This window comes from Harmonia axyridis, chromosome 1, assembly GCF_914767665.1.
Source record: "Harmonia axyridis chromosome 1, icHarAxyr1.1, whole genome shotgun sequence".
Taxonomy (NCBI): Eukaryota; Metazoa; Arthropoda; class Insecta; order Coleoptera; family Coccinellidae; genus Harmonia; species Harmonia axyridis.
In genome coordinates this window covers 3,540,110-3,561,423 of record NC_059501.1, presented here as the reverse complement: position 1 = coordinate 3,561,423, position 21,314 = coordinate 3,540,110, and the positions used below count along the sequence as shown (strand labels likewise).

Below are 21,314 nucleotides of genomic sequence, written 5' to 3'. Positions count from 1 at the left end.
AATTGCCAAACCAAACTGAGAATAAATCATTTGACAGCTGTGAAATCGGTCGTCATCTTGAACAGTAATGCCAACTTAAAGTTATATACCTCGAAAAAAAACACCCGTTAATATTATTCAATATTTTTGATTCACGATTGTAAGAAACCGTTTTTGAATATGAAAAAGTAACGAGTTAATTGTTTAGAATTTTGGTTTATTGCATATTTAAAATCTTATTTGATCTACTTCACAGAGTAGAGTACTTAGAGTGGCTCAGTACTTGGTACTGGTACTCTTGTATTGTATCGTGTGAAGAAATTTTCACTTTTAAATCTCTCTACAATACAACAAATGATGACTCGATCAACTGAATACTCTCGGCGTCTATGAGTTCTTCTTCAGTATTTACAAATGAGCCCTGATTTCGTTAAAATAATTCAAAAATTTCCAAACTCTGAAATCATGTATTTCTTCTTAATTTATCTTTCCCCTTGATATCATCCATTTCTAATTTGAACACTGTTTCATCAATGGATATCTCCACCATTCACGGTGAAAGAAAACAGAAGTCAGTGTATTTCCTCATTCATTAACCATAAAACTTAAAATAAAACACGCATCGATATTAATCTTGTGTGGTCTGGATTTTGTTTTAAATACACGCAGGTCATGTGACTACGACGGGTGATGCATCAGTTGGGCAACCTACACTTTACATCATCAACCAGAACATGTGATTGTTCTAGTTAATATTTCGGTTCGGGAAGCTTGTATAGAGAGGTGATAAAATATTGGTAATATGAGATGCATTAAAAGTCGATTGTTCATTTGGGAATTGGTAGATGATACGTGTAAAATAATAATTTCAAGATTAATGCTGGATTTGCGTTTCAGAATCCTTGAATGTTTGAGCATATATTGAAAAAAATCTGATATTTTATAAGATCCAACAAAATTGTGGCTGTATAATAATAATTTCAAGCTTTTCGTGGATAACCATAACCAGAATTCAAGCCTAATATTCAGTTATCAGAACAATATCAGTAAAAACACATTTTTTCTCAAAAATTCGCTCAAATACTTCTAATGACAAATCACTATTCTCCTCAAATGTATCCATTTTGTAATTGGAACATATAATTTCGTAGTAAGTTTGTCTACAAAAAAATTATAAGAAACTTCTTTCTAATAACTCAATTTCCTCATTGTTACTTCATATATCTTCCATATAGCGATATTACTGTCTGTTCACTGATAACTTGTTGACTTTTTGATCGTAAAAATTCCAGCAATCTCTTTATGTAGTAGTCTAGATTTCATTTACTATCGAAAATATAATATGTTTCGAAACAGCTCACAATAGCTATATTGGGTATTATATTACCAAGGAAGCGTTATGCAACAAATTCTATTGTTTCTCTTTGAAAAAAAAAACTGCTATTTTATCTGTTACCCAATTCAGAAACGATACCGCTTGTATTGTTCGATGAATGGAACAGCTCTATATTTCTGAATTGAAATGAACGTCTTTATTATTCCTTGGTTGATTATTCAAGCAAGAAAAGTGATGTCATAAACATTTTTCATTTGATATGGTATAGAAGTACCTCTGGAATTTGCTCTCAACTGAAGTTTTCCAATTGAAGAATGTATGTTGGATTTCTTTGGAAATCAGCTTATCATTTCGTAGAAGTAGACTTGCAAACATGTTTTAGTCATTAGAGACCACCTTTCATTTAAATGGAGATAATCACCTGACTCAGTCAGTTTTGATTAGAGAAAAGCAAACAATTGCGATACTCCTTTGAACAATAGTGCTTGAATCATTATGGATGAAGACTCAACCTACTTCCCTATTATTGGTTGCTTAGAAATGAAAATCGATTGTATTGTGTTGTATTCTTCTTTATCATACATACCTTCTTGTTTTTTTATTTGTATTTTCTCTCTGTTCTGTCATAGAAATGTTGAAAACTACTATAGTCTAAGGCTTTGATCTATTTATTGAACTTCTGTTTTCAATTCATGGAAATGAAAGAAATCAATTAATTTCCATATGTGTTTGTAATTCATCGATTCAAAGCTGATATGGCAGTATGGAAGTGGAATTAGGCTAGTAAAGGGTGTTTTTTTAGAGCTATAGAACTTTAAATTGCAATAAAACAACGATTGATTATTCGATTGACATGAATTTTATGTATCCGCAAGATAATCTTGTGGCATTACATTTTAAATATGATTTCTGGCATATGACCGCCACGGCTGGCTCGGATGTAGTCCAATCTGGACGTCCAATTTTCGATGACTTTTTCCAATATTTGAGGCCGTATATCGGCAATAACACGGCGAATGTTGTCTTCCAAATGGTCAAGGGTTTGTGACTTATCCTTATAGACCAATGACTTTACATAACCCCACAGAAAGTAGTCTAGCTGTGTTAAATCACAATATCTTGGAGACCAATTCACAGGTCCAAAACGTGAAATTAGGCGGTCATCAAACGTGTCTTTCAATGAATCGATTGTGGCACGAGCTGTGTGACATGTTGCGCCGTCTTGTCGGAACCACAGCTCCTGGACATCATGGTTGTTCAATTCAGGAATGAAAAAGTTAGTAATCATGGCTCTATACCGATCACCATTGACTGTAACGTTCTGGCCATCATCGTTTTTGAAGAAGTACGGACCAAAGATTCCACCAGCCCATAAAGCGCACCAAACAGTCAGTTTTTCTGGATGTAACGGTGTTTCGACATACACGGAACATTCGCCGTGTTATTGCCGATATACGTCCACAAATGTTGGAAAAAGTCATCGAAAATTGGACGACCGGATTGTACTACATCCGAGCCAGCCGTGGCTTTCATATGCCAGAAATCATATTCAAAATGTAATGCCACAAGATTATCTTGCGGATAAATAAAATTCATGTCAATCGAATAATCCATCGTTGTTTTATTGCAATTTAAAGTTCTATAGCTCTAAAAAAAAACACCCTTTATATACAAGAACTAGTCTTTCACGGAACTACATAAGAAACTAGTTTGTGAACTAGAGAAATCATACAAGAACTTATTGGGGAACTAGTTTTCAATAGATCTGGACGAAAATAATGAATCATTTTGCAAAACTTGCCATGTTTTTCTCAATATTCCAATGCGAATGGATTGAATGGAAAATATGAATACCCTTCGAATAATGCTCACATTTCATATCGATCATCTAAGCCAAAACAAATAAAATCGGAACGGTTGTATGAAAAGTTCAAAAAACCTGATCGAACAGAAATCATATGAAATCGCTTACTCCAAGCAAATAAGGATATCTAGGAGGGTCCAATTTCAACTGCCAGCTCCTAAAACGCCATGTGTATGCCCTCATCTCTAATTTCAAACCCCAACTCAATAAGGTCACCCCATCACATGCAGGGACTGTTCAACAACTCTTCAGATATACTACCCAACAATTGAAATGGATTCTGAAATTTTGTGCATTAGGTCTTCAAATGAAAATTAAGTGAAGTTTTTGTGAACCCGTTCAAAGATTGAGTTCGATTGAGGTTTCCATTGGCATTTTGCCAATCCATGTAACTTCCTCAAAAAACAATTTTTCTAAAATTTTCCTTTTTGCAAATTAATTTTATTCAGTTATCATGGTTTGAAGGTTCTTGCGCTCAGAAGATCCAGACTTCACGTCAGTGCTTTTCTCATTTGACAGTGATTGTTAAACCAGATTGCATCCAATTATCTCAAATAGATTCCAAGAATAGATAGGTCGATTAATCTTAGATACGTTCATTGATAATAAATAGAATTAACAGTCTAACCTAACCGAAGATCTGTCGAAGATATAGTAAGAACAACCATTCACACTACGTCAAAAAGATCATTTTTAACGGAAGAGAACCAGTGGCGGCTCGTGGCCTGTTTAAAAGATAATACTGCAGAATGTGCCTACCTGTGGAATATTGTATCGGAGTTTACTTTACTTTATTTTTTTAGGATTCACCGAATTATACATTATTTAAAATGTACAAATCATAGTCAACTGTTCATCGCACCTTTTTTCATTATTTTTTCTGTAGAATAACCCTAAATAACTATTTTTCCTAATAGCGATTTTTCATTGAATTTTGTTCAATATCCAGTATTACGTCAATGCTGAATCTTGAAATTGAATTCATGCAGATTCATACAGGGTCATATCATATCAGGTGGCGAAACATTAAATGTAAATAAAATAACAAAATAGGCCATTGACCAGAATTAGTGTTTTTCAACATAAATCATCAGATTTGATATGATTCTTGTTACTTAGGAGCCCAAACTACTAGAGCAAACCTACAATGAAAATTTTCAAGCAGATGCTCCTCAAAATGAGGATTCTACAAAATATTTCAATATTTTCCAATTTTCAGGCAACATTTCAGTCATGGAAGATTTTCAAATCTGTCTTTTCGTGTATCTGATCGATAAAAGAGAAAAACAAGTTTTTTTAGTAAGTAATATCATAAGGTTATCTAATTTTTCCGAAAAAGATCGAAAGAACGCGTGCTAAGTAATATTTTAACAAAAATCATGAGTGCTTGTGGCAACCTGAATCAATGCTCTTTATTTGTTAGGTTTTTTACTTTGCAGTGCGGTTTTTCGATTCTTTTCACAGGAAAAATTAAACGCCCGAATGGTATTTGACAAAACTATTTCATTAGACCATAATTACTTGTTTTCAAAGATATTGCTATCTTTCATGTCAAGTTTTGCCGCGGGTAAACTAGAAAAAACTACTGACAGGTGCTGTCATACAGTTTTTCCATCTGGAAACCATTTTGAATAATTAAAATTGAATTTAATTGAGCGTTTGTTATTGGTGGAAATCAAGACGAGGAAGTACAAAACTTTGGATTGTCATTTCTGAAAAAAATTATTGAAATTTTCCCCAATATTTTTGATCATAGAATCTTGTGGTGAATTATTATTGACCATTTATTCTGGGATATATAAAATTGACGTCTCGAAATGTATAAAAATTATACTGCTTTTCTCTGAACTGGCGTTAAGACAAGACAACAGACGCCACTGGATGGAATTCACGCTCTATTTGTCCCCCGGTAGACCCTAACTCGTATGTCGAATCTGAAAAAACTAGCTAATGACTGCATTGTCATTGCTAGCCTGCAATTTCTCCAAGACAAGCAGATAATCCTATTACAGCAAGACAAGAAGTACCGTACTAAAATACTAAAGTTTCCACACGCGACACATCTCACGCCTTTCGTTCAAATCGGGACGTGGGTGACGAGCTTCTGTTGCTTCTATCAGATAAGATAGACTTGTAGTATCCCTTTGTTTGCGCCAATAAAACTGGGTGTACCGTTACAAATCATTGTGCACGTTAAACATTCAAGATGTGTCCGATGCTTCCCGAACTTCCTGTGAAGCTAGACACGTGTCTATCTTGAAAAGCAGGCATTCGGCAGCAAAATTGAATATAGTTGAGTCTGGAGGTATCTAACCATTCTCCTGTTTACTGATGATACAATATACACTGCTCAACAATAGGCTATTTGACTTGTAATGAAGCGTTGGGTTGTGTACGTGAATTTTGTTTCTAAAATTAAAAGTTTTTTTTATTGTTTAATAACTCATCTTGAATTATAACATTTTTGTTTCGTTTTCTGGAATTTAGTTAATCTTAGTCATTTTCAAGAGTGATACATGTACTTTAAAACTTCCCAAACTTCTCCGAACCTTTTCTGTACAAAAATTCGTCTTTGCTCTCTAAATAGGCTTGAAACTCAGCAATAACTTCTTCATTTAAGCCTAATGTATTTTCTTGAAGCATTTTTTTGAGGTTTGCAAAAAGTAATCACTGATAGTAGGGGCCAGATCTGGAAAATAAGCTGGTTGGAAATGCACTTGATTCAATTCCATTATGATTTGTTATTGCGCAGCATTTATCATTGACGTGATCTCAGAAGCTTGTTATTGCTTCTACATACAGTTCTGTGGTCTTCATGAATGAATAAGCACTCAAAATACTCACATTAGTGCTTTCTTCATTTTTTTTAGTATTCTGCTCCAATTTTCTATGGTTCTGCCGACTATTATTACCAAATTTTGCACGAAGCTTGGAATTCCGTCGGATCTTTTGTTACTGGAATAAATCTATATATTTATTCTATAGCTCTGAAAAAAACACCCTTTAGAAGTGGGGAAGTACCCTTCTTGGAGTCTTCCCAAGCAGTGCAGCTCATTAGAATTCAGGGACTGGAGGGCGAGCTGTAGAGTAGAGGACGACTAATGACGAGAACAGTTCTGATGAGGAACACAGTAGACATTAAGGGAATGGTGCAATGAAACTCGCTTCAAATTCACAATCTACAACTACCAAGTTTCAATTCGATCGAATCTTTTTTTCTTGAGTAATTGAGAAAACTAAATTCCAGGTGGACATAACTACTAAACTGTTCGACACATTGGGCCTAAAATAATACTCGCATTTCAAGTCAGAAACTCACTCACTCGTAGGAGTGAGGATGATGGGGACAACATAATATTTTCTGAGTAGATAATTGAGGAAACAAAATTTACGAAATTCCAGATGGCTATAAAACTACAAAACCATTTGACACGTTGGGCCATACCATGAAAATTTCAAGTCTATAACTGCTTTCTTTTGGAATTTAGGATTTCTAGCTACTACAAGCACTGCCACATTCATATCTGGCTGGATTTTAAAGTTATCGTAGCCACGTGAAGAGATGTTGATCCTGATATCTTCATCATTGAACTCAACAGCCAGAATTCGTGGTCAAATTGAAAAACATCGAAAAAAGATAAATATTTAAAAATTTAAAGAAGGATGACCAAGCTCCTATGAGATCTGTTTAGATGCTTATAAACAACAAAAACTCAAAACCAAGATGGCGTTTCTTTTCAATCGCTCGTTTTTTTGCTGATCAGTATAACCGACAACTAACGGTGGTGCTGAGAAGAAAATCGATAACCTATCGAGATATCCAATAGATATTTGGATCGCCTCCAACAAATTATTATCTTCAACACGCAAATGTGGCCGTTGAATCTCGAACAACCAGAGATATTCTAGAGTGGGATCAAAAAACCATTTGGGAAGCTTCAGTTCCAGGAATTCCCCACATATCGTGATATCCATTCCTGAAATTCTAGTCGAATGAAGGGAATCGTATTTCGCTATCCAGATTCTGAACGTGTATTAGGAAATTTCGCTGGTGGTTAGATTTCGTTTTCTCGAGAGGTAGGAAATCATAAATAGGAAGCATTGAACCCGAAAAGATTTAGAGTGTTTCTAGGTGAATGTTAATATTCTACTTCATGAACAAAATAATTCACTACCAAAATTTCCAATAAAAATATTTCTCATAGCCCCCCTTTAAAATTTTCGGAGGATGTTTTTAATGTAAACGTTAAAATCATTCTACAGCTATATTTTACTGAAAAAATTAACCAGAAAAATGTTAAAGTGTACCAAACGTAAGGGCAAAACTATTGAATGGGGCAAAAATTCATTATTTTCAAAAAAAAAATATCTCGAAAACGGTAAGACTTTTATAATGGGAATTTTGTCATAACAGGTGGTTTATCCTTTGATCTACATTCTCCCTCGGTTTGACGTGGCCTTTACGGGACACCCTGTATACTGCTCTTGAAAAGTTAGGAAGTTAAGAAAAAAACGATATCGATGGTCTAGATTTTAGTGCAATAACTTTGGCGTCGGATAGACTTTCACTTTCATGAAAAAAATCCTATAAACATATGTCCTAACAAGCTTCGTTTTCGAGTTCCAAGGAGTTAATGTTTGAAAAAAGTCTCAGTTTTTACTTATAACTCTATTATTATTACATTCATTGTTTTAACTTTTAGGTACTGAAGTCTTGATAGTGTAATGAATTAGGTAAGTATCTCCTGCCAAACTTATCCAGTGGCGTAGATATAGGGGTGCGATGATCCTTTTCTCATTGAAAATTTACACCACTGTCTTTTTTTCGAGAGAATTGTTTCATTTCTGAAATTACCAGAGCTTCATTATAAAAAGAGGTGGAACAATGAATGTAATAATACTAGAGTTATATGTAAAAAACTTATTTATTTTTCAAACTTCAACACCCTGTAACTCGAAAACGAAGCTTGTTAGGATTCATGTTTAGCAATTTTTTCATGAAAAGAGAAGCTTTATCCGATAAGTTATTGCACTAAAATCTGGACCCCCCTGTATATTTACTCATTCGAAATCGATATAAGAAAAAACACAAAAAGTGCCTATGTATTTTCATGTACGTACATTTCAGAACGTTATAAACGAATTCAGAGTTCCCTAACTTTTGCAGAGCAGTATATTCGATATTGAATAAAAAATTAAAAGATTTTGAAGAGACTTTTTTGCCTTATGTAGGGTTTTGAAATATTGTGTATCATTTGTGATCTTCCTTATGTCATTTGTGTTCAGTAGGTTATGCCACTTAATCATTGAAAGACACAAGCTTCAACAAAGTTTAGAAATTGTTAAATTGTTTTATCAAAACCAGTACTCATTTGTGAATACTGGGAAAAACTTAAGAAGAAATCAAGGACTCTATTCAGTTAATAGACTCACTAGTTATTGTATTGTAGACAAATTTGAATCCTGTATTCACATGAACTTTTTGACATGAAATTACGACTACACAGATCAATTTCAATTGGAAAACCCCCTGTATAAAATCTATACAACATACAACTCAGGTTATTTTATCATTATCTAGGCCTGATATCAGTCTTCAAAACCTCAATATGAATTTATTAGAGTGTCGAGTCATATCCGGCTAATAAATAAAGAGGATCGTATGTCGTAGACTTACATTGACCCATTATAATTCCATTATATCAAATAACATCACCAGACAGTATTTTCGAACACCTAAATTCGCTTTCATAGTTGCCAGACTAGCATTAATTGAAAGAATTAGTCACTTCATTCGAATATTTTCGAGGAAACCATATGGAATAGTTTGAGAATGAATCCATGAAATACTGGGAAGCTCAGCATCCCATCAGAAGCATATTGGATAGAAAATCTATAAAAAATGATTAAACTGAAAAATACGATATTCTCTAGAATTCTAAATTATTAGAAAACGTAGTTTCTTGGTGACATGTGAAGTTTTAATTTTGAGAATGAATATAAAATAACAGTTTCAAGCTCACTGTGAAATTTTATTCATCATTGGAACTTCCAGAAGGAAATTGAAAAAGAAATATCCGATATTTCCTCGATTACAAATTCGATCGGGTTATAATTTTGGGTGCATATTTAAAATAACCATTTAAGCATCAAAACCATATAAAATTCAAACAGAATATCGATTGAAGAAACCATATAACGGGTGTTTTTTTTCGAGGTATATAACTTTAAGTTGGCATTACTGTTCAAGATGGCGACCGATTTTACAGCTGTCAATTGATTTATTCTCGGTTTGGTTTGGCAATTCATCATGAATAGACTCACGCCTGAACAACGCTTGCAAATAGTGCAATTTTATTTCGAAAATAATGGTTCTGTGCGGAATACGTATCGCGCACTACGTCCATTTTATTTTGTTTAGCGATGAAGCGCACTTCTGGTTGAATGGCTACGTCAACAAACAAAACTGCCGCATTTGGAGTGAAGCTAATCCTCAAGTGTATGTCGAATCACCGTTACATCCAGAAAAACTGACTATTTGGTGCGCTTTATGGGCTGGTGGAATCATTGGTCCGTACTCCTTCAAAACCGATGATGGCCAGAACGTTACAGTCAATGATGATCGGTATAGAGCCATGATTACTAACTTTTTCATTCCTGAAACATTCCTGAACAATCATGATGTCCAGCAGCTGTGGTTCCAACAAGACGGCGCAACATGTCACACAGCTCGTGCCACAATCGATTGATTCTAGAGAACAGCCTTTAGATACATTCAAAACTTGATAGTTAATTGTGAAGTAAAAACAGGAAGGATTGTCTGTACGAATTTACATAAGGATTGCTTCACAAAAAAATTTTAAAAAATACTTTTAGAGATCATGAATAGAAGTTATTCAAAGAATCAATTCATGACATCTAACACTTGAAAGGGGTGAAAAATATACCATTCCGAAGATAGAATCATATCAAGATTCATTGTAAATTTAAAATTAAAAGAAATAGGAAGATGCAAGATAAAACTTCGGTATGAATCACGTTTATTTAATCTACATAATTAATCAATTCATTTTAGCATCTACATCAAGTATTGCCAATTGTCTTTAGCAGATCTTTGTATTCATCTAATGAGAAAACTATAGAAGCTCCGAAAAACGCTCTGAAAATTCCAAACAAAATCCTCCATAATTTATGCTCCTATACACTATTTCAAGCGCTTTCGCAGAATTTATAGTCTGCAATTTTGTTTGCAAAAGACGACGAGTTAAGAAAGAATTTCTTGGATGGGTAAATATCGTACATTCTCGGAATGGAAAATTGAATTATGCATCTCCGTGTCGACAGCTTGCTTTGCTCGAGTTATAGGGGTTGGACAAAAAGTTTCCTAATCTCCTGGGAACATGCCGATGGATAGGATAGACGAATGTTTGGTCTGTCAATAAACCTTAAGTTGCTGTTGGTGACACTTTATTCTTTGTAATTTTCCCAAGAGTGGTTGCAGGAGTAATATTGATCATTTAAACTAGCTAAAAAGAATTGTGATAATGATATACTTTTCCTTTTCAATAGTAGCACCATTTATCTTTCAGCCATAATGTAAAATCTGCAATTAACGTTAAACGATTTCAATTTTTTTCATTGTTGCTTATTTGTTTTTCTTCATTGCAATCTGTGTAAAGTGAATAAATCAAAGATTTGATTTGATTTTCATGGAGTAGGTAATAATGGGTGTTTTTTCGAGGTATATAACTTAAAGTTGGCATTACTGTTCAAGATGGCGACCGATTTAACAGCTGTCAAGTGATTTATTCTCAGTTTGGTTTGGCAATTCATCATGAATAGACTCACGCCTGAACAACGCTTACAAATAGTGCAATTTTATTTCGAAAATAATGGTTCTGTGCGGAATACGTATCGCGCACTACGCCCATTTTATTTTTTGTGTAGCGATGAAGCGCACTTCTGGTTGAATGGCTACGTCAACAAACAAATTTGCCGCATTTGGAGTGAAGCTAATCCTCAAGTGTATGTCGAAACACCGTTACATCCAGAAAAACTGACTGTTTGGTGCGCTTTATGGGATGGTGGAATCATTGGTCCGTACTTCTTCAAAAACGATGATGGCCAGAACGTTACAGTCAATGGTGATCGGTATAGAGCCATGATTACTAACTTTTTCATTCCTGAATTGAACAACCATGATGTCCAGGAGCTGTGGTTCCAACAAGACGGAGCAACATGTCACACAGCTCGTGCCACAATCGATTTATTGAAAGACACGTTTGGTGACCGCCTAATTTCACGTTTTGGACCTGTGAATTGGCCTCCAATATCTTGTGATTTAACACCGCTAGACTATTTTCTGTGGGGCTATGTAAAGTCATTGGTCTATGCGGATTAGTCACAAACCCTTGACTATTTGGAAGACAACATTCGCCGTGTTATTGCCGATATACGGCCACAAATGTTGGAAAAGGTCATCGAAAATTGGACGTCCAGATTGGGCTACATCCGAGCCTGCCGTGGCGGTCATATGCCAGAAATCATATTTAAAATGTAATGCCACAAGATTATCTTGCGGATAAATAAAATTCACTTCAATCGAATAATCCATCGTTGTTTTATTGCAATTTAAAGTTCTATAGCTCTAAAAAACACCCTTTACATATATAAATTCGATAATTCAATGTGTAATTAAAATTCAATTTGGGATTAAAATATAATTTATGCAATAATGTTTCAAGTTACACGATATTCGAAAGTTATACTCTGCTTTGTTGACAGCATCCAATTCGATTAATCCAATTTTCGGTTATAATTCACGATAAATCCGGTTTAATTTGATTAAAAACAGGTAAATTAGGATACACACAAGAGAAATTGGAAGGTTTTGAATCAAAACTTCTTGGAAACTATTGGTTCAACTTTTCTTGGTACTAGCAAAAGGTCTTACAAATTAATATTTCGCCAATTTTTGACATTGAAGGCATTTTCACTCAAGGAATTTTTTCAAAAATGTGATTTTGATCAAATTTCATTCGCAATATTGCAATCGAGAAAATTTGCCGGCAACATTTTATCTTTTGTGGTATTACATATGAAAATTACTTGTCAACAGTGTATAAGGGTGGCACTAACACGATATGTTTCGAAAACCTCATTCATATTCTTATAACGTCTTGAAAAAAGTTTTGTTGTTCACCCTTTACATTGTCCTTATTCGGGCAGTCTGTATCTCTCCATCTTTACATTCCACTTATCATTATTTGCCCAGTTGCCAAGCGATGAACGAATTTCTCAACTAAAAAAAAATTAACACCGCTATTCCAGAATCTCGAAATTGAAAAGAAAGGAAACATTGCGAATTGAACAAAGAAACCTCTGTTTATCTTTAATTAAACGAAACTTCTGACGAAATTAGAAAGGTTGGATTTTTCTCGAGAGGGTAATAAACTCCAGAGTACAAACAGTGAAAAACTATATTTCGCCAGCCAATTATAAGACCGCAGTTCTGGCACCAGGCATCCATCCAGGTCTGATCTGCAACCTCTTTCGTTGCTTTTTCAGTTTCCCATCTAAATATATTCGTCTAAATCTAGATATTCAAGTCCAAGCCTGTTAGAGAAGGTCCAGAAATAAGTGCCTAGCTTCGAGAACTGAACGCTTGGATATTACAGTTTTCTTCATTTTGGTGGATTATTCCAGTTCTGAAGCTTCGGTTTGTACACATTCGGAGGTGGAAATTTCAGAGGAAATATTCCAAAAGTTTATTATAGGAGAAAATTACAGGAAAGCACTCACATCCGACCAGAAGCTTTTGGGAACCACAAGAATCAATTCATTATAAAAATTCTAAATCCCTGCTTGGCAAGGTCATACAGGGTGATCAATAAACATTCCCTTATGAGTGAAACTTTTTTAGTTCAATAACTCTTCAACAAATCCACCGAATAATTTCAATTTTTGAAGTTTTGTCACCCTTTACTATCGCCTTCTTTCAATATTTCTGAAATCGAATAAATCAGATCCGGCCTAAAAAAATTTTAGACTTTTTCTATTTTCTTGAATATTGGATCACTCTGTACGTCAATATCATATATTTTTGCGTTTTCATAACCACAACGAATTAATTCATAATCAACATTCTAAAACTCAGCTTGCCACCGTCATACAGGGTGACCAATAAACATTCCCTCATGAAAGATGTACAACCGTTTCAACCGAATAAGATAGCGAAATCTGTGAAACAACTACCTATATATCATATCAACGTGCCCAAAAATGCATTAAAATGGAGGATTATCATTTTGAACAATATCTGCTGAACTGAAAATATTTTATTTTTGATTAATTGTTTTCAAGATTAAATATTTTCAATTTATTTGCTGTTTTTGTTCTATTATTTATCCAGCTTTTTGATAGAAAGTTTTCCTAAATAATTTGAGGAAAATTTAGGTGAGACATTCGTGAAGGGTGAAACAACTTCAATTTCCGAGATAATTCTACCGATAAATTTTAAATATCTTGAATTATAAAATTTCTTTGTGATAAGTATAAGTTTCTATTCGACGAAATCGATGTTATTCGAGTTGCTAAACTAAAATACAGTCCTTAAAAATACTCGAGTTTCTCGATCATTTTTTTTTTAAATTATCGTATAATGAAATCAATGAAAAATATTAATGTTAATTATGTTAACTAACAATTCTACTATATACTATGCGATATTCAACAGGTATACCCTCAATGAAGTGACTTTCGAACCATTATGTAGTAATCATAGCAATCTATATTTTATAATTTAATTTCCTTTATAATTTTCGTTACTTTTCCTTTTCAATTATTTTAATTTCTCTCCGATCAACTTCGTAGCTCGATCAAAACAATATTATAGTTGGATGAATCGAAAACGTATGGACGATAAACATCCTAAGTGTGACTAATACCATAAGTGCGTCTTTCAAAACGAACAATAGGAACTGGTGAGACAATGTTGGTTATAATAAGAAGACCCAGGCGCCGTAATGTTGGCACGCCTGTGTACGCGAAAAACATCAATTACAGACATGGCTGGAGATGGGCAGTAGGTATGTAATGATGTCCCTATTCAAGAACGTTGTAGAAATTGAAGAGTTAGTCTTGCATGTCGGATCATTCAAATCACGTACCATAAACATCTTGTTGGACAAGATCGATCAAATTGTATGTAAGGATCATCATACGAAAATACCGGCTGTATTTTTCTTTACATCTCTTCAAGAAAGTTCTCAAGCCGATATTTGGTGAATTATATCCATTTCTAGAATTTTGGCATCGGTTGAGATCAAAGAGTATCGTTGAAATATTTTGTTTTGATGTTTTGGCAGTTTAGAAACATAAAAAAAATTGAAAATACTTAAATCACAACAATCGTATGATGATACCAATTTTCGATTACAAAATATGGAAATTTATTGCTTGTTTCACCAAACAACTTTGCAACACTTCATTATTAGATTCTTTTCAAATGAATTGCATTTTACAAAAAAGATAAAGAATTGCAAAGTGGAAAATCAAGAAAAACAAGTTTAGTGGAGCAGGCCTTAATATCTCTCAACCCTATTGTAGTGCAATATTCTGCAAATTTAACAAAATACAAAGTAGATAGGTGAAATAGGCCCCAGAGTAGATTAAATCATTCTGGAAAGCGGTCTCCCAAAACTGCTACCAGTTTGATCTGCTGTTATATAACTACCCAAAAATTGCAGAGATCATAGTGACAAATCTGGCAAAGTCCATTTAGGATTCCAAACTGTCTTGTTCAGAAGTGTGCTTCTCTGCTTCTTAAACTGGCACTTGCACAGTATGTTTATCTTAAGGTATTTCAATTTCTGATATGCAGAGTCTAGAGATAGGCCCATCCAGTACTGTGACATAAAAAATACACCAAGAGAAGGCTTTGAAGTTTTTCGATTAAACTTTGCAGAAAGTATAAACTAGTCAAAAGTAGAATTTTAAAGAAATCAAACGAAAAATTAGCGAATTGTTTTACCACCACTATTAGTTTGACACTTCCTTTTCCTTCTTAGCATGGATTTCACCTGGTGATCGTTTTCCTCCTGAGGTATTGCATCCCAGGCAATTTGTAATTCATGCCAAAGAGCTTTTGGGTCTGTAGAAGATTGGTTAATTGCTTCAATCTTCTACCCATCATGTCCCATAAATGCTCGATAGGCGAAAGTTAGGAAGATCAAGGTGGCCACGGCAAGATTCTACGTTAACCTCTTCGAAACGCTCCATAGATCTCCTTGCAATATAGGAATGGGTATTACCCTGTTTAAAATCTATTTATAAAGCTCCTTAATGCCATCAATCGAAGATGGCTGTCCTGATCCTCATTTGTCCATCTTGGCAGTCTTCCTCTACGACGTTCTTGGCCTTCTCTAGACCATACTTGATAACATCGTATTGGTTACGGTTTAGACAATTAGCAATTTCTCTAAATAAAAAAACACCTTCAGGTAATTCAATAATACAGCCTCTGCCAAATTCACACATTTGTCGTTGAATTTCACGTTGTGCACTCTAGGCATGATTGCAGCCTCAAAACATCAAATTTTCCATAGCTACTAGATTGTTTCGAATTAACTTTTAATCGATTACAACTAGTAGAAAATTTCTGCCTAGTTTTGTCAAAACTTTCCAACGTCTTCTTGGTGTTGAAGATTTTATGCTACAGAGTATACATTGATACTACCTCGGCTAAAAATTGGACGTTAACCTCTTCGAAACGCTCCATAGATCTCCTTGCAATATAGGAATGGGTATTACCCTGTTTAAAATCTATTTATAAAGCTCCTTAATGCCATCAATCGAAGATGGCTGTCCTGATCCTCATTTGTCCATCTTGGCAGTCTTCCTCTACGACGTTCTTGGCCTTCTCTAGACCATACTTGATAACATCGTATTGGTTACGGTTTAGACAATTAGCAATTTCTCTAAATAAAAAAACACCTTCAGGTAATTCAATAATACAGCCTCTGCCAAATTCACACATTTGTCGTTGAATTTCACGTTGTGCACTCTAGGCATGATTGCAGCCTCAAAACATCAAATTTTCCATAGCTACTAGATTGTTTCGAATTAACTTTTAATCGATTACAACTAGTAGAAAATTTCTGCCTAGTTTTGTCAAAACTTTCCAACGTCTTCTTGGTGTTGAAGATTTTATGCTACAGAGTATACATTGATACTACCTCGGCTAAAAATTGGAGAGAAAAGAAACCAAAACCAAATCAAAACTTCATAAAAATCGATCCAACCGCTCTCGAGTTACAAATTATATTATACTAAGTGAAAAACAACAGACTCCTCAAGCTAATTTTCCTTTATAATTCCACCATTAGGAGATTTCCCATGGAAATCCAACTCAAATCTTCATAACAATGAACCTTCATGTAAAAATTGCACGTTTTCGAGTAGCATTACCTTCCAAACTCCTCAAGTGAATAACCGAAAGGAATGTCCCATTGTATACCATCACGATTGTTGGGCAAGTATAATTAGTCCCATAAAATTCGCCGATACTGATAGCACCTTAATTGGAAATCATCTGTACGTAATGGGAGAGGCTGAAAGCAATTTAAACATAATTCAAAGCTGTCCAAGTACATTCAGATATGTGTAATTATTTTAAGCAATCGCTGTTGGCCGAAAAAGATGTATAATCGAAATGATATATCAGAACGTGTGGGCTTCACGCTTCGTTTTCTCGGAAAATGGTGTACCCCAAGGCTCTTTTCTGGTCCCCGATAAGTTCGTTCACTTGGAGGAACCCTTCAACCCAATATATCTGCAATGATGTTATGTTGCGAGTGGTATAATGATATAACCCTGGGCTCTATTTAAGATGATTTTATTCACTTGGTTATACAGGATGTGCCGCAGCTAGCACCCAAATTTTAAAGGGCTCGAAAAAAATACTCAGTTTCTCTTTTTTTCCAGGCAAGGGGATGAACGAAGGGGTTGTCCCCAAAGGAGTCACACCAGACTCCGACTGCAACAGTAACCATCCAAACTCGGCCAGTTTCCTCTCTGTTTCTTCTCAAGATGTTGACTTTGTACAGGACAATTCGGATTACCAATGGTTTCTCGATTATGGGTGAGTCCAAGACCAAAATGAATATATTTTCTTTATGACAAAAATATTACCAAAAATAATTCCTATCAAAACTAAAGAAACAAAAAAAAATACTTTACTCTCTCATCTCCCTTTCTCCACCTGATGGAGAAAAAAAAACAAATAAAATTGAATAATCAACTCAAATTATCGCCCTGAAAAATCACCACACTACTCATTCACTCAACAGTTTCCTCAATAGCAAAATTGTAATTTGCAAAATGACAACTTCAAGATTTATTTGGTATTCTTCAGGGGATTATTTTAGTATACTTCCTTTTTAATCTTATCAAATTCTACTTTTTAAACCATTGAAGTGACTTTTTCAACCTCAATTCATTTGGGATAGGAGTTCCCCATGGGTTAGTGTGGGGTCGTATCCACTCCAATTTGACTTAAATCGTTTTCAGGTACAGAGATGGCGGCACCAACCACCATACCAGTCTGCTGTCACTTCCCGAATCTTACGAAGCTGGAGATCTCAACTACTACGATGCCTTTGCCAAAAATATGGACGCAAATCTTGCAGAAGCAGACATGGAGAGTTTCAGGACTGAAGATATACACGCCCTTCTCACCAATTTACCGCCCATGTGCACAGATCATCTGAGCCAAGAGGTGAGATTAGTGGATTCTGCTTATTCCAAAATGTCAAATGAAAATTTAAAGAGGGTTGAATTTTTTTTAACTATTCCAAATGTTAACTATAAGAAATAAAAGGCAATAAATAAATATCCAGTTTTTATGAAAAACTACGAAGCATTTGTGAACAAAAATTCAGAAATTTCAATTATTATCAAAACTAATACGAATAAACCAAAATGTGAACCAGACAATTAAAGAAGGAAAGTGAAATTATTAAATTCAAGTTCTTGGATACTTCAGTTCAAATTACAACTTTCATCTTATTATGTTTGTATCGATAGAGAATAACACGTGTTTCGAATATTCTTTTTGGATCATTGCCTCTCTAGTTAACAGTGCAATAAATAACAGCAATAAATCAGGAGTGAACTTGGGAACAATCCAAAACTTGGTTCAAGTTTGAAATGTTACACGAAAAAATACTTCGAATTTCACACTAAGGTTTATTACTTCTACTTATATCAATCCAAATGATCTTTATAATTTTTGAGATATTTGATGAAAGTTATAGTCCTTATTGTTCCAAATTTATTAAATTTATCAATTCATCTTGAAGGCTGGAATCCAGATCTAATGCATCTAATTCCAATCCTGTAGAAACAAATTAAAGTTTAGATAAAGTAAACGTTTTCACTGTAAATATTTCATGAGAGTGGTTCAATTTGTTTATAGAACGATTCTAGAGGTCTCTTATTGTAAACGATAAACGAAAATAAATTTTTCACATTGTGGCCATTTAGCCAATAAAAAAATTGTAAGGTGTATCCAATGATTCAGAACACACTTATAGTTAGCGTGATACTCATTCGAATTGATGCCAAGTATTTGATTATTTCCTGGTATTCTCGAAAAAATATATTGTTATCATGTTACAAATGAGACATATGTGTTAAGCCTTTAGTGATTTTTTTTGTGGTGATTTGCCAACACTGCGTTGTCGTATATGTAGTTGATTAGTTCATTTTTCAATGTCTCTAGTTTAGTTTTCTGACATTTAATCAATTTCGGTTCATTAATTACAATAATAAATATTTAGAGACGTTCACATCTTCTGAACACTTCTAAAATCATTTGGCAACATATGAGAAATCTGAGCAATAAGTTCGTAGATATGGTTAGGTGGATTTTATTCTTTAGAATATCCACCTGAGCAAATTCAAAATTAGCATTCAATTGTATAATGACGACAGCTAAGCTAATTCAAAATTTCTTTAGGATAGTTCAAAATTCTGATAGTTTTATCAGAATCCTAGACCATTCAAACAGAATATCTAAAAAAACCTAATAAAGGGTTTTCCAATAATTTTGATATTAAGAAAAACTAGTATATTTTAAGAGAAATCGATGGATGTTTATTTCATTGTAGAAAGGAAGGTATGTTATCAATAATGGAGAATGATATCAGCCAAATGGCCGTCACGGCTACGGTTGCAGCACCATATACTTTTCATGAAATTTTCAACTCGAACATTTACGGCTGTATGTCCTCAATAACTTCAAGAGTTCTATCTTCAAGGTCTTGAATCGATTTTGGAGTAACCCCAAAGAAAAAAGTCTAAAGGTGTTAAATCGCAAGATGTCTATGGCCAATACACGACCAGAAAACTTTACTTGCAAAATTGTGATTGTTTAGTTACTTATGTGGCACGTAGCTGCGTCTTGTTGAAAGTAAACGTTGTTCACTTCCTAAAATAAGCACAAATCTGATTTTCTCTCTTTTTCTCCCCAGAACCACAGACAGGGAGAATGTTACGCCAGCGTGTCAGGCTCTATGATGGCCAAGTTTGACTTCGACAGTTCCATGAGCCCTCATAGCAGTTCTCAAGGTGAAGACTCAACCTCCATGTCCATCTGCAAGTCGGAGCTGCTCTTCAGTCCCGTAAGGGAGGTTCCTGTTCCAGGGGCGACTTACAGCGTTGATTCTCTGGATTGCGACATCCATGACATGATGCTGACTTGCCAGGCCAACAAGGACAACTACACCATAGCGTTTGAGGGGTCCATGACAATGTACTCGGAGGAGTCTGACTTCAATGGAACTGGTAAGTGTGCAAGTTTGAACGAGAAGACTGCCGATCTGCCTTTGATCTGCTTTGTCCTGCTGGCCCTGAACACTAAAACTTTTCACTCTGGCCAGGTACTAATGTGTCAATGTTTGCATTAGCTAGAAACTCGATATTCGCTCATCTTTTCGAGGTTTTTAAACATCAACTATAAACAATTTTACTACCAGTTGAACTCATAAAGAAAGTACCTATAGCTCTTCTCGGGAGAACATTGCGGTGTTGCCATGTATATCTAAAATGCCCAAATGTTGGGATTTTATTGAAATTTACTTTTGCTGTGCTGAATGAACATTTATTTATTTATTTATTTATACGGACAAGCCATTCTACATAATATTAAAAAACCAATAAAAAAAACCAATAAAAAGAAACAGTGTTCAAAATATAACATCAAAAATAAACATGACTTTTTACAAGCTTCGAATTTTCATCTACCGATCAAGCCTTGGGACTCGAAGTATCGTTTTAGTGAAAAAATTGTTGTAGAGAATAGATCCATGTCACAACCATTCGCTGAACGAAGTGCTCTATCAATTGGACCATTCATCGTGTAGTTGGTTGGGTTGAATCTCACGTGAAACGTTTCTCTGGATCTCAAAGATGTTGGCTTACAGTTTAGTCCTATTTGATTCAATAGGTATTTACTTTCGAGAAAATTGTTCAGCATTTTGTATACAAACATTATGTCGAAGTTTTTTCGCCTCATTTCTAGTGTTCTTAAGTTCAGTTCGATTTGGACAATTTCATTAATAACATTAACGCTTGATTGTCTTTTGAGTCATAACTAGAGCTCCTGAGGGATATAAAATGGGAACCAGGGCGTTGTGGTATTGAAGGTATGAAAACGCCGATGAACTTACGAAAAGGGCATCAAGGTTGATACCTGTTGGTCCTGAGCCCTTCTGTGGGCTTGGAAAATACCAATACAAGACAGCGGTCCAACAATGGGAGAGGGACAATAGGAAAACCCTTTGGAGTAATACTCCAGGTCTTGCTCATGCAAATAAATTTGCGGTGCTTTCACCGACCTATACCACAAAGCTCCTGAAGCTGCCACTAGCTGAGCTTCGGGTAATGGTGGTACTGCTGACAGGACACTGTCGGTGCAGATACCTTTTGTACCGTCAAAATGGGAAGTAATACCCCACCCGACGTATTTTCCAGACGTTGCCCCCTCGGACTATCACTTGTTTCGATCAATGGCACACGACCTGGCTGATCAGCACTTCCGGTCTTATGGAGAAATAAAAAATTGGTTCGATTCGT

The 21,314-nt window shown here is 34.8% G+C and overlaps 1 protein-coding gene across 7 annotated transcripts in view; it reads left to right on the top strand.

The window, feature by feature from the left end:
* The window catches only part of LOC123683260, a 77,219-nt gene that overhangs the window by 41,893 nt on the left and 14,012 nt on the right, over positions 1–21,314 (top strand). For 6 of the 7 annotated variants that reach the window (XM_045622220.1, XM_045622187.1, XM_045622205.1 and 3 more), the window contains 3 exons: positions 17,163–17,319; positions 17,748–17,955; positions 19,712–20,024. In XM_045622220.1, the coding sequence (XP_045478176.1) occupies positions 17,163–17,319; positions 17,748–17,955; positions 19,712–20,024 (678 nt within the window). Of the gene's footprint in view, positions 1–14,051; positions 14,267–17,162; positions 17,320–17,747; positions 17,956–19,711; positions 20,025–21,314 lie in introns of all 7 variants that reach the window. The other variant, XM_045622213.1, reaches the window with a different exon arrangement.